The sequence below is a fragment of the Scyliorhinus torazame genome, chromosome 2, assembly GCF_047496885.1.
Source record: "Scyliorhinus torazame isolate Kashiwa2021f chromosome 2, sScyTor2.1, whole genome shotgun sequence".
In the NCBI taxonomy this organism is placed as follows: Eukaryota; Metazoa; Chordata; class Chondrichthyes; order Carcharhiniformes; family Scyliorhinidae; genus Scyliorhinus; species Scyliorhinus torazame.
Window position 1 is genome coordinate 389,726,160 of NC_092708.1, and position 14,065 is coordinate 389,740,224.

At 44.6% G+C, this 14,065-nt stretch overlaps 1 protein-coding gene across 4 annotated transcripts in view; it reads right to left on the reverse strand.

Annotated features, from left to right (window-relative positions):
• Positions 1-14,065, reverse strand: part of smek1 (SMEK homolog 1, suppressor of mek1 (Dictyostelium)) — a 141,172-nt gene that overhangs the window by 17,895 nt on the left and 109,212 nt on the right. For 3 of the 4 annotated variants that reach the window (XM_072494168.1, XM_072494178.1, XM_072494181.1), the window contains one exon: positions 6,073-6,196. In XM_072494168.1, coding sequence (XP_072350269.1) covers positions 6,073-6,196 — 124 coding nt within the window. The remainder of the gene's footprint in view (positions 1-6,072; positions 6,197-14,065) is intronic. The other variant, XM_072494174.1, reaches the window with a different exon arrangement.

The window sequence follows — 14,065 nt, forward strand, 5'->3', positions numbered from 1 at the left end:
CCTGTAACATAAGAAACTTAAGGCAGATGTGGTTAAGGTGTGCGAGTACCCGTGCCCTCTTTATCGGCATTCCACGTGATCAGCCGGGTTGGGGGGCTTCCTACCACCCCCCCTTGTCGATTAGCCATCCCCTTTTTCCAGCTCCTCACCCGGTTCCCACGCAGCTGTATCTCCCCCAGGCGGTGCCCCCCCACCCATCCCCTCCCATACCAGCTCCCCCCTCTCCCCAGCAGCAGCAACCCAGTAATTCCCCCCTCCCACCCCCCCCGCTAGCGTAATTACTCCCCCCATGTTGCTCCCAGAAGTCAGCAAACTCTGGCCGACCTCGGCTTCCCCCCGTGACCTCGGCTCGCACCGTGCGACGCCCCCTCCTTCCTGCTTCTCTATTCCCGCCATGATTATCATAGCGCGGGAACCAAGCCTTGGCCCCGCCCCCAATGGCCAACGCCCCATCTCCTCCACCTCCCCATCTCCCCCCATCACCACCTGTGGAAGAGAGAACAGTTACCACATCGCAGGATTAGTACATAAAACTCCTCTTTCCCCCCTTTTTAACCCCCCTCTTCGCCCCCCACATTCGCCCCACCACTTTGTTCAAACGTTCTTTTTAATAACCCGCTCATTCCAGTTTTTCTTCCACAATAAAAGTCCACGCTTCATCCGCCGTCTCAAAGTAGTGGTGCCTCCCTCGATATGTGACCCACAGTCTTGCCGGTTGCAGCATTCCAAATTTCATCTTCTTTTTATGAAGCACCGCCTTGGCCCGATTAAAGCTCGCCCTCCTTCTCGCCACCTCCGCACTCCAGTCTTGATAAACGCGGATCACCGCGTTCTCCCATTTACTGCTCCGAGTTTTCTTTGCCCATCTAAGGACCATTTCTCTATCCTTAAAACGGAGGAATCTCACCACTCTGGCTCTGGGAATTTCTCCTGCTCTCGGTCCTCGCGCCATCACTCGGTATGCTCCCTCCACCTCCAACGGACCCGCCGGGGCCTCCGCTCCCATTAACGAGTGCAGCATCGTGCTCACATATGCCCCGACGTCCGCTCCCTCCGCACCTTCAGGAAGACCACGAATCCTCAGGTTGTTCCTCCTTGCGTCGTTCTCCAGTGCCTCCAACCTTTCCACACATCGTTTCTGATGTGCCTCATGCGTCTCCGTCTTCACCACCAGGCCCTGTATGTCGTCCTCATTCTCGGCTGCCTTTGCCTTCACGACCCGAAGCTCCCGCTCCTGGGTCTTTTGTTCCTCCTTTAGCCCTTCGATTGCCTGTAGTATCGGGGCCAACAGCTCTTTCTTCATTTCCTTTTTGAGCTCTTCCACACAGCATTTCAAGAACTCTTGTTGTTCAGGGCCCCATGTAAAACTGCCACCTTCCGACGCCATCTTGGTTTTTGCTTGCCTTCCTTGCCGCTGTTCTAAAGGATCCACTGCAATCCGGCCACTTTCTCCTCCTTTTTTCATCCGTATCCAGGGGGGATTCCCTTCTGGTTTACCGCACAGTGTTTTTAGCCGTCAAAATTGCCGTTGGGGCTCCTATCAAGAGCCCAAAAGTCCGTTTCACCGGGAGCTGCCGAAACGTGCGACTCAGCTGGTCATCGCCGCACCCGGAAGTCATTTCTCAAGTGTCTTAACCAACATTCCTTCCTCGACCAGTAGAACAAAAAAAACAGTACCAACTGGTCATTCAACATATTGCTGTCTGTGGGATCTTCTTCTATGCAAAATGGTTGCCTCGTACAGCAATTGGCACTGTGCTCGAAAGTCATTAGAAACCCTTCATTTTTCAGAGTGGTTGAACAGAAATCCCTGTTTCAGCTTTGGCTGACTGTGTGGAGTTTGCACTTTCTCCCCGTGTCCGCGTGGGTTTCCTCCGGGTGCTCCGGTTTCCTCCCAGTCTAAAGATGTGCAGGTTAGGTGGATTGTCACAGTAAATTGCCCATCTAGTGTCCCAAAGGTTAAGTGGGGTTATGTGGTTCCAGGGATGGGGTAGGGGAGTGGACCTGGGTGGGATGTTCTTTTGAAGGGCAGGTGCAGACTCATTGGGCCGAATGGCCACCTTCTGCACTGTACAGATTCTATGGTTCTTAAGGCTTTTGAGCTTGTACAAACTGACTCATCCAGTTTAATTTAATTCCAGTCATGAAATAGCACTTGCCAATGTCTTGTAATAACAGATTAGAAAGTATTTTTTCAAATCTCATATAATGAATTGCTTTGATGTACAATATCCAATGTTCGATAAGGCAGCAACTTTGTGCACAAGATTCCATGAACAGCAACAAGATGAGCAGTCAGTTAGCAAAAATATAGACTCCAGCTGCTCCTCAAGCTCAGAACTCTTAAGCTCAAACAGGTGGGGACACTACAGGTGGTCACATGAAGTGTTCTGAAGTCCCCACAGAAATGATGCAGGAATTGAAACAGGACTCAGTTGCTCGTGATCTAAAAAATTCTACTCCCTCTTTTAGAATCAAGTTAGGAATTTATTGAGCTATTAATCTTAATTCATACCTCTAGACATACTCCACTCTTATTTATATTTTAATTCGTTCATGGGAAGTGGGCTTCGCTGGCTGGGCCAGCATTTATTGCCCATCTCTAAGGGCACTTGTCAACCGCATTGATGTGGATCTGGAGTCACATGTAGTCCAGACAAGGTAAAATTACAGATGCCCTTCCCTAAAGGACATTAGTGAACCAGCTGGGTTTTTACAACAATGGTGTCATGGTCACCTTTTAGGCTTTTAATTCCAGATTTTTATTGAATTCAAATTTCACCATCTGCCATGGCAAGATTCGAACCCGGGTCTCCAGAGCATGACTCTGGATTTCTAGTCCAGTGATAATTGCTATTGCCTCCTCCAGTTAGTTCACTTACTGTTATACTTACCCCAAATAATTTTTAAAAAATAAAAAAATTCTGGCTCCTTCTTTAAACAAGTGTCCTAGTTTAAGAAGAAAGAAATACTCACTAAGCAATCACTTACTGGCTTTCCTGTGATGTCGCACTTTGAGTGGAAGTGGAATGGAGAATTAAAATGACAGGTAACCGCAAGCTTGGGGTTAAGCTTGCAGACTCACCAGAGATATGCTGCAAAGCAGTCAGCCAAATGTGCATTTGCTTTTCTCACATTTAGAGGAGACCACATCGTTAGCAGCGAATACAGCATATTAAATTGAAAGCAACACATTTAAATCTGTTTCAACTAGAAAGTGCTTTTGGGACCCAAGACAATGAAGGAAGAAGGTAAAAGGAAGGTGTGGCATCTCCTGCACTTGCAGGTTTGTTGCTACTTCTCACTGTTAAATATGCGAAGTGAGAAGTCAACTAACATTCCACGTGTCTATAAATCTCCCCCTTGTTCAGCTCTATCTTTTAAGTGCTTTCTTTTATTTTCCAATATATGCAGCCCCTTGGCCACCGGCTATTAGTGAGCTGCCTCCACCACCAGAAAACATGCTTCGGCCCACGGGGGCCCAAAAATCTCATTAATATAGAATTTACAGTACAGGAGAACATTCGGCCCATTGAGTCTGCACCGGCCCTTGTAAAGAGCACCCTACTTAACCCCACCTAACCTTTTGGACACTAAGGGGCAATTTAGCACGGCCAATCCACCTAAACTGCACATTTTTGGACTGTAGGAGGAATCCGGAGCACCCGGAGGAAACCCACGCAGACATGGGGAGAAAGGGCAAACTCCACACAGACAGTCAGTCACCTGAGGCTGGAATTGAATCCAGGTCCCTGGAGTTGAGGCAGCAATGCTAACTGTTATTGTTCATGTTTTTGCTCCCAAAGTACCGTACTAGAGTGATGCCATGAGTTGCTCGAGTCTGCTCAAAAATTCTGGACAACTGGTGTTTTGGGACATAAACGTCTGGCTGCAGAGTTTTCAGTGCATCTGATAACTGACTAGGACACTTATGGTGTTTTCACCCCTTGAAGCTCATCTAGGACATCTACTTCATTATCAAAGTTTGATAATATATGTGCTTGATGTTGGATACTATAGTGCTCCCCATGATTATAAAAAAAAGTAGCAATTTAGTATATTATCTACCACTTGTTCAAATGCACAAGGTTCCACTGAATTTTAATGCCCTCATTACTGTGACAATATTGACTCTTCTGGAAATGTGGAGCAATGGTGAGGTCATTTCTTGTTTCTGACGAGTAAAGCAGCCAATGTCAGACCTTTACATACCTACAGCTTTTTAAGACTGTTAATCTGTCTTCTTTGGTACATGACTGTGCAGGTGTCTCCAGAGGAATTTGTTCACCTCTGGCCCATGACGGGAAGCACAGCCAAATAAAAATAAAAATATCTGTGATTGCCAAAAATGACAAACTGCGTGAATACAGGTTTCTTATTAGAGTGGGAGGTGGTGCTGAAAATAAGTAGTTGGAATAAAACCACATGAAGAAGTGAAAAGCAACAAGAATTTCTGAAATAGAAGAGCGAGCAGCACTGTCTCCTATCCTGGTTCTCAAAACATTGAATGCGTTTTCTACAAGTTCTGATAACAGTAGCTCTACTCAATTAGAATTACAGTAATTTCTAAACATACATTCAAATATTAAACAATCAGATCATTTTCCTCAAAATTCTACTTTGACACCTTTGTAACAAAACAACCCATCACCCAATATACCATTTAAACATTTAGCAGACGTGAAATCTGATGATAGAATTAGCATCCATGTGTCCAATTGTGACTGAGGACATGGAGGAGGAAGGGGGGGGGGGATAATCTTAAAACCAGATTACAAAAGTCAAACTGTGCACTCTAGACCAACAAAAGTATATAATAACAGTTCTTACAGGACTCAGAATCAAAAAACATAACTTCACCGACACATAAAACCAGCACACTAGTACAGAATTTGCCACTTCCATGTATTTGCATCAATGGAGGATATTAGTCTAATCAAAATAACCTTGGTCTGCATCTATATCTAACTTGGGTATCTTAATGTTAAGCAGGGCAAATGTGACCGAGTTACCTAATGTTGACCAGGGCAAAAGTGACTAAGTCTTCTTATAAATTTGCTGGAGTACAAAACTGGTGTCCAAATGAATTTCAAAGAATTGTAATTTACTTCAGGTAGAAACAATCCACATAAGTTGCACACACATGACTGAAATGCACTAACATTTTGTGCAACTTCAAGCCCCCTAAACACTCCTCTCATAAAACTATCTTTGCTTTCTCATTCTCTGAACCAAGCGCCACTTAACATTTAAACTGCATCATAAGTAATAAAAACACACAAAAGTTGATCAATAAAATAAACCCTTATCTTTACTCTGGAGGATTTACTTCAAGTGTGTTGTCCACCTCCAACCGTTTAGTTCCATTGACTTTCTCCCATTAAAAGCCAATCTCTTTCATTTGATTTAATCTATATAACTTTGGCAATGTGGCTCATGTAGCACAATCCATAGCTATTAGGGGACAGCTTACTTTATGAATGGCACTGTTGGGAATGCGGGAAAGGTATCAACAGAAAATAAACTGAAGAATTCCATCTCCCCAACCCCAGAAACTTTTAAAAAGTTATTACACATTGTTATTTTGCTGATCAAAGTTAAAAAAGACAGGTTTCTGACCCAATGAGAAGCAACATATTTGCGACATTCTCAGTTCCTTTCCTCAAGCAAAGGCATTCCCATCCAGAAACTGACAGAAATGCTCATCACAGCCACTGCTGTTGGATTTCAGAGACAGATAATACTGGGTCAGTCTCTTCATCACCACTCAACATTTCTTTTTAAAAAAAATAAACAATTTTGAGTACCCAATAATTTTTTGCCAGTTAAGAGGCAATTTAGCTTGGTCAATCCCCCTACCAACAGATCTTTGGGTTGTGGGGGTGAAACCCATGCAGACACAAGGAGAATGTGCAAACACCACACGGATAGAGACCCAGGGCCGGGATCGAACCCAGGTCCTCAGCGCTATAGGCAGCAGTGCTAACCACTGTGCCACCCTACCACTCACGATTTTGACACAAGTGTATTTGCATGCCACGCGCTGAAGGTAAGATGATGATTGGTACTGACCATTATATGGAGATGGCTCACCTTTGCTGGGCTTCTCCTCAGTGGTATTCGCCAGCAAGGGGGCAGTCAGGACATGCATGCAGTGTTTGTAAAAGAAACTCAGGAATTCCGTCTTCTCAGTTTTCTGCGCAAAAAAAACCATTTCAATTTTGACTTCCCTGCTATGAAGAGTGAAAAGTATACTACAAGTCCAATAGCCCAGAGGGACTGCAACTTAGAGATAATTTATTAATATTTTATTACACTTGCAATCACAGTCAAAGAAACAGGACCTTATGTTGAAAGGCTGGTCAGAGAACATTTTACACGTACTCAAAAATACTTCAAAGCCTTACAAAAGAATAGTAGATTTTGTTCTTTTAATCCGGACTGTGTTTGGACATGGGATTTACGATATAGACATAGCAGTAATTACAGATCTTTTGTTGCTGGTGGCGGCGATGGAAGGAAATTGAGGATTAAAATAAACACACATATAACAAAGAAAAATGCATCACGCATTAATGGTTACCCATCCAGATTAACATGTCAACCTATTCCACACAGTACCTTCCCAAATTGAAGATAATCCTTTTACAGTTTCAGCAACAGGATACACCATACTAAAATTATTTTTATTGGGCTACATTTTGGTTTCTTACTCTGGGAGTATTAATCAAGTACAGACCTACCTCTCAATCCAATTTTGCTTGGACATAGGGCACAGACAGAGGAGGGAGTTTGACTACCCGCATGCTGTGACCTACCTAGAAATGCTCAACAGAAACAGAGATTCGTGCATGTATTTGTTCCAAATCTAACTCCAGATTGGTTCTGGACAGACTGCCACTCTGTCAATAGTACAACAAGTTCTAATCAGTGTTAATGTAAGCCTACTTGTGACACTAATACATATTATTATTAAAACTGCATGACAGTGATCCTTTATAAATAGCAGAATGATCATTTATGTTTATGGCCCTCTTCTGCATGCAGCATTCTATGATTTTATGAAATATCAGAGCTTGGCAACTAATTTGAGAAGGGCAGGACATGTTTACAAAAACATTGGCTTGGATTCAAAATTCTGCTCAAGCGAATCAGAAATATTCACATCTGTTATTTATGTCCCTCAGCTATCCAACAGGGAACTGTTGAAGGATTTGGATCATAGCACTACAGGATTTGCAAAGGATACATTAAACATGTTTACCTTCCAGAAATCGGTCTGTGGAAGAGATTTAAGGTTTGCTAATTTTGTTCAATTTTGGCAGCATTTTAGGTTGGGAGCGGGGCGGGGAGATGCCAAGGGCTCATAGGTTTGAGCCAGGGAGGATTGACGTGTGGTTTCGGGACTGGAAAGAGTGCAGGTTAGGTGGACTGGTCATGCTAAATTGCCCTTAGTGTCGGGTGGGGTTACTGGGATAGGGTGGAGGTGTGGGCTTGGGTAGAGTGCTCTTTCCAAGAGCCGGTGCAGACTCGATGGGCCGAATGGCCTCCTTCTACACTATAAATTCTATGATAAGGGTTAAGGAGATTAAGGTTCTGTTTCTGAGAGGGCAGTTTGTGAGCCTAGAGGAGAAGTTTGGGTTGGCGCGGGGCGAAAGGTTTAGGTATATGCAGGTGCGGTCTTTCCGACGGCGTCTGCCTCCTCGTTGCTGGAGAAAGTGCCGTCAGCTGGGGGTGGTGGTGGTATTGCACCGTACAAAGTCTAGGATGAGCAGGCTTTTCGAGGGGGACGGAGAATGTCTGTGAACGATGTGGGAGGGCTCTGCGGACCATGCACCTATGTTTTGGGCATGTTTGAAGCTGTAAAGGTTTTGGAAGATTGTTTTCAGCACCATTTTGGGGGTTCTGCATGTGGATGTGGAGTCCGGTCCGGTCGCTAGAAGCCGTATTTGGGGTTGTCGGACCGGCCGGAGCAGCAGCCGGTGCCAGACCGGCCAGAGCTGCAGGTGGATGAGAGGGCAGATGTCTTAGCTTTTCCTCGCTGATTGCTCACAGGAGGGTCTTGGAGGAGTAGAAGTCAGCTTCTCCACCCTGTGGCCCGACATGGCAGGAGGGACCTGCTGGAGTTTATGGCCCTGGGGATGGTGAAATTTGTTCGGGGGGCAAGTGGTGGGTTCTACAATAGTTGGGGTGTGTTCATTTTGCATTTTTGATAGTTGGTTACCGTTGACTGATGTGTGGAGGGGCGAGAGGGGTAGGGGGGGTTAATGGGTTGGATAGGTTTTTGTGTTTTCTGTAAATTGTAAAAATGTTAACAATTTGGAATAAAAATACCTTTTTTTAAAAGGAATTGTTCAATTTTTGAGGAAGCAACATTTTGTACATGCTAATAGATTTATGACCAGTACGTGATAATGTTTAGTCTATTTCACCCCAGTACTTGGCTACTTGCCACTCGGAAACAACCGTCTAGGGTAGGAAACTGTGCAGGAAAGGATGTCAATCTGGAGAGTGAAGTGGTTGCTTGTGTGACCTCACGCCAGCTGAGAGTCATTTGCAGTAATCCAGTAGCAAGCAACTCATTCTGAACATTGGCAGAGAACTTAATAGAATCAATCGTCAAATCCATGTTAACAAAGCAATAATTTCAACTATTGCAGCTAACAAGACTTTAGGATAAAGTCAGAGAAAAGTTTGCAAAACCAAAACCGCCACATTGAAGGGATAACTTCTGGAACAATGAATAAAGGACACCAGGTTAAATTGCCAACAAGGTGAAATTTAAAGATGTGAGGAGAGTAAATGACTGAGATGTCATGGAACAGAAGGCAAAGGCAGTGTTAATGTTAGTATTAAAGATCCAAAACATTGGTCTAGAATATGACAGCACGGCGGCACGGTGGTTAGCACTGCCTCAGTACCAGGGACCCTGGTTCAATTCCAACCTTGGGTGACTGTCAGTGTGAAGATTGCACTTTCTCTCTGTGACTGTGTGGGTTTGTTCCGGTTTCCTCCCACAGTCCAAAGATGTACAGGTTAGGCCAATTGGCCATGATCAATGCGCGGGGTTACGGGGAGTGGGTCTAGGTAGAGTGCTCTTTTGGAGGGTTAGTGCAGACTCGATGGGCCAAATGGCCATTTTCTATACTGTCGGGATTCTATGTCTGCTATCAAGGGAAGTAAAAGTTGGAGAGCCATGACCATCGGAGATGTAAAATGTTGCAAGGAAAATGCAAGTATCGTGGCCTTTTTTGAAAGACTTTATTTTGTTAAATGTAAAGGTTTATGGAGTGTCCTCTTTAACTTTGGCTACCCTCAGAAATTTGTCACCATCCTCCAATTCCACAATGACATGCAAGCTATGATCTTCACCAATGGAAACACCACAGAGCCCATCTCAGTGAAGAATGGGGTCAACCAAGATGGTGTAATTGCACCAACCCTCTTCTCCTGCTTCATTGCTGAAATACTGCATCTTATTTCCAACAAATTACCCAAAATGCACAGATAATTTAGAGAACAGATGGAAAACTGTTCAATCTACACTTCAAGCCAAAACCAAATTCAATCAGTCACTGAACTTCAGTATGGAGATAATGCTTTTGTGTGCACTCACTCAGAAACGCAGCTTCAGGTCGTTGTCAATTCCTTGTCTGAAGCATATGCAAAAATCGGCCTTTCACAAAACACCCAGAAAACTGACGTCCTCCCCCAATCAGCTTCCACAGCACAACATCTGCACAATGAAATTCATCATCGCTTTCAATGCATGAGCTCAATTTTCAGTATTTGACGACCAGTATCTCAACCCTGAGACTAAGGGTCATTGCTTATTGAGCAGCAATGATTCCCAGCTCCTCTATGCTTTGGAGGATTAGGCAACCTACAGCATGAACCTCAAAGCACTGGAGAAGTACCATCACAATTCCTCCAAATCCAGTGACAAGGAGGTTGGTCCAACAGCAGCATCTCTCCCAAGCCAATAAACCTAGTGCTAATTACTCAAAACCATCTCCGTTGGGCAGGTGCCATGTGAGAGTACCTTTAAGAAATGGGTGTTTATATATATATATCTGTAGTGAGAGTACCTTTCAGAGATGGGTGTTTATTACTGCAGTGATGTCAGAGAGTGGGTGGAGCAGGACTGTGTCAGCTTTTTACTTTTGTTTTAGGCTGTTTGCTGCAGGGTGTGTTTTGGTTTCGTTTTCAGAACTGGATAGCTGCAGTCACAGCCAGAAGGTGTATTAGAGTCTCTCTCTGTAATCTAAAGAATGTAAATCGATCCTTTGGTGATTTAAAATTAATAACTGCTCTTAGTAGTGACTTTAACCTTATGTGCTTCTGCTGAAAGTTTTTTTTTAAAAGTCTTCCGGATGTTAAAAGGACAGCTTAAGAATTACTTAGTGTTATATTCTTCGGGGGTTGTATTTGAATTAATGGTTGCTAAGATGTTCACTATGTTTTAAAAAGGTTAACTTGAGTTCATAGAATTAACATTCTTTTGCTTAAAAAATACTTTTCCATTTCTGCTGTACGACATCTGTAGAGTGGGCCGTGTGCTCCCCATACCACAATCTAGTAAAAGTTGTGGGTCAGGTGAACTCCATGATACACTTTGGGGTTCTCTAAACCCTGGCCCATAATACAGGACACGCCATTCAAATGCCTGACACCAGACTCCGAATGCAGTTTCTAGACTCAGAACTCGGTTGTGTCAGGAGACACCCAGGAGAGCAGGACAATAGAAACACATCATGAATATTTTTAAAACATCCCCAAAGAGGTCAAAAGTAGAGAGGGCTATGGTGTGAAGAATAAATTGTACAGCAGAGGTAAGCGGGCGATGCTTAGCAACTGAAGGCCCAAAGTTTTAGTTGGATATATTGCAGCTGAAGACAGAACATTGGGGAGTGAACATCTCTCAGACCAGAAGAAAGACTTGACAGGATGGGAGCTGCAAAGATGCATTACCAGTTACTGTCCAGACAACCAGGGAATTGGGACAGAAATTATTTTTTAAACAACTGAAGTTAAGAAAACAGAGACCAAGGTATTGCTCAGAAGAATTCAAGGAAGAGTAAATAAAGGGTTCGGAGTTAAAGAGAAAATTGCAGCAACCAGTTTTAAATCAGGACAATAGATTTCAGAGGTAACTTAAATGTCTGATGCCACTTTACTAAGAGTTTTGGAATTGAGAGTTAAAGTAATTGTGAACAGTTTGCACAGCAGTCAAGGCAAAGAAATCTTAAAAAAAGAGTTGCTGCAAAATCCTGGAACTGAATTTGCTGTTAAAAGTGAAGTGGAAGCTTTGTTTAAAAGAGTCATTTAAAAGAGTAAAACATGGAGTGGATTTTGAAATGCAAACCGCTACGGATAAACATTATTGAGAGAACATTTTATGGAGTATTTTTAGGAATGGAGTTTAGAAAATCTGACTTGACAATTATGTGGGGGGACTCTGAGGAGACATCCACAGATATTTACTTGGGGTTCAGAGTAGAGAGTGTGTTTGACCAGTCATCTTGCATGCTTAAAAAGGGACTTTGTGCGTTAATGAGCCCATTGCAGCTTAAGATGTACTTTGTAATCCTTGTTAATCTTAAAATCTGTGTGTAGTTAAGCGAAGAGAGAGTAAAGGAGCATTGTATCATATTCCAATTTGTGTTTTTTCTTGTTGTTAACACTAATTAGTGGTCCTATGACTCTGTTACTCCGCACTTTACTAAAAAAAGTAAAAAGTTAGTCTTTTGAGCCAGGGTTCCATTTGGAAACTTCCTGTCCAGTTGTAACATCAACTGGGACCATAACGCTATCATGGATTCAAAGTTGGCATCTAGGGGAAATCACGGTGCTTAGAATTTAAGATAGATACATTATGGACTTTTTCATAAACATGGCGTTCCATGCAAATTCAGACAGGACAGGAAAGCTTGCTGCAGCAGTGATCCTGTAAAACACTGGGTGCGATTCTCCGGAAAAACTTCCAAATGCTGTAGCGAGCGGAAATTGCCACGGTTTCCCAGCGATGCCGGCAACAATATTCAACGTTAATTGGTCCATTTAACGAGGCCTCACGGCCTGCCGGCTCGCCAGCTGATTCGCTGGGTCCGCATTTGCCAGCCCCTTGCTAACAACGTGAGCTGACAACAAAGGCGCCAAGGAGACCGGCCGCAGGATTCGGCGATGCTGACGTGGGGAGGCTCCTGGATGCGGTGGAGGTCAGGAAGGATGCCCTGTTTCCCCCAAGGGTCCCAGAGGGTGAACCACAAGGCAGCCAGTGCTGCCTGGAACGAGGTAGCCAGCCGGCTGCCTCCACCACTGACATTTATCCTGGGGACACAACTAGATGTATGGTAGAGCTAGGAGAGCAAAGCACATCGTGGATCACTGGTGGCACATATTGAACAATAAACAATAATGCACAACCAGTAGGAGGCCTCTGTCACTTCCTTCCACAATGCATTGCCACGTGCAGGATGGGTGCGAGTGAGCACTCAGCAGATAGGCAGGGGTCAGATTATGGTATAGATTGAGGAGCACCTACACCCAGCTCTCTGCGGGTTATCATCATTCCCATGCCCTCCATTGTTACCCGTGGACAGTGCCAACACAGTCCCAGCACTCTGGAGTGACGTGAAATGGAGGGTTGGAAATGGGGGTGGCAGGTGGGTAAGAATGCGATGATGGACCAGGCCACGTCCTAGGTGAATCAGACTAGTACGAGGGCTTTCCCTGGCCCGTGGACTCGTTGGGCCCTCACCATCTGTCCTGCAGCCTCTGACTTGGTCAAAGGTTCCTCCCTGGCCTCGTCCTCCAGCCCCTGCAAGTCCGGTGCCTCCTCATCATCCTCATCCCCCTCCACCTCCGAGGTGGCTACATGTTCCTCGTCACCAACCTCCAGTTTGTCGCCCCTCTGCTGCGAGAGGTTGTGGAGGACACTGCAGAAAACAACAAAGCGAGCGACCCTCCGGGCGGTGCACTGGAGTGCATCTCCGGAGCGGTTAAGGCATCGGAACCGGATTGAGGAGTCCAATGCACCGCTCAATGATAGTCCGGGTGGCTGCATGGGCTTCGTTGTAGCAGGTCTCTGCTTCAGTCTCCGCCCTCCATACTGGTGTCATTAGCCAGGTCGTCAGCGGATATCCCTTATCCCCCCAAGAGCCAGCCGTCCATCCTGGGGTGCTCCTCAAAGAGAGCAGGGATGACTTACTGCCCCAGGATGTAGCTGTCGTGTATTTTTCTCACAAATATTCACATTTTCGGGAAAATCACCATGTTTGGAATTTAAGTTAGATGATGCGCATTAAAGAGCTTGCCATTGGGACAAAATTTTAAAATACAGCCTTACAGGAATATCCAAATCTATTGGGTGAAGTACAGGCAGCTTTCAACATGAAGAAAACAATTTAAGCAGGGTTAGAACACACAAAATTAAGTATTGCATCTTAATGAGTGAACAAATTAAGGCATCAATGGGTATACTAAGTAGTGTGGGTGACAGCTGAACAACCCTATGGAGTATTTATTACTGGTGTATTTCTGCACTAACCCCAAGGCAAATATACCTGAAACAAATCAGTCTCAATGCCTCACTCTCTCTGACTCGATGCCTCAAAGGGATTGTTTGGAGAGCAGCAAAATAATCTAATTCATCTCCCAAAGGCTGCTAAAAAAACGCCACTGCTAGGTTTTTGGAGCACGCATCAATATTAGCTTCTCAGAATTGAGGGATATGGAGAATAGGCAAAGAATTAGAGTTGAGAGGGCAGCACGGTGGCGCAGTGGTTGGCACTGCTGTCTCACGCCGCCGAGGTCCCAGGTTCAATCCTGGCTCTGTGTCACAGTCCCTGTGGAGTTTGCACATTCTCTGTGTTTGCATGGATTTCACCCCCACAAACCAAAGATGTGCAGGCTAGGTGGATTGGCCACGCTAAATTGTCCCTTAATTGGAAAAAATGAATTGGGCACTCTAAATTTATTTTAAAAAAGAATTAGAGCTGAGACAGGAGATCAGCCATGATCATATTAACTGGAGGAGCAAACTCAAGGGGAATATCTATGGTCT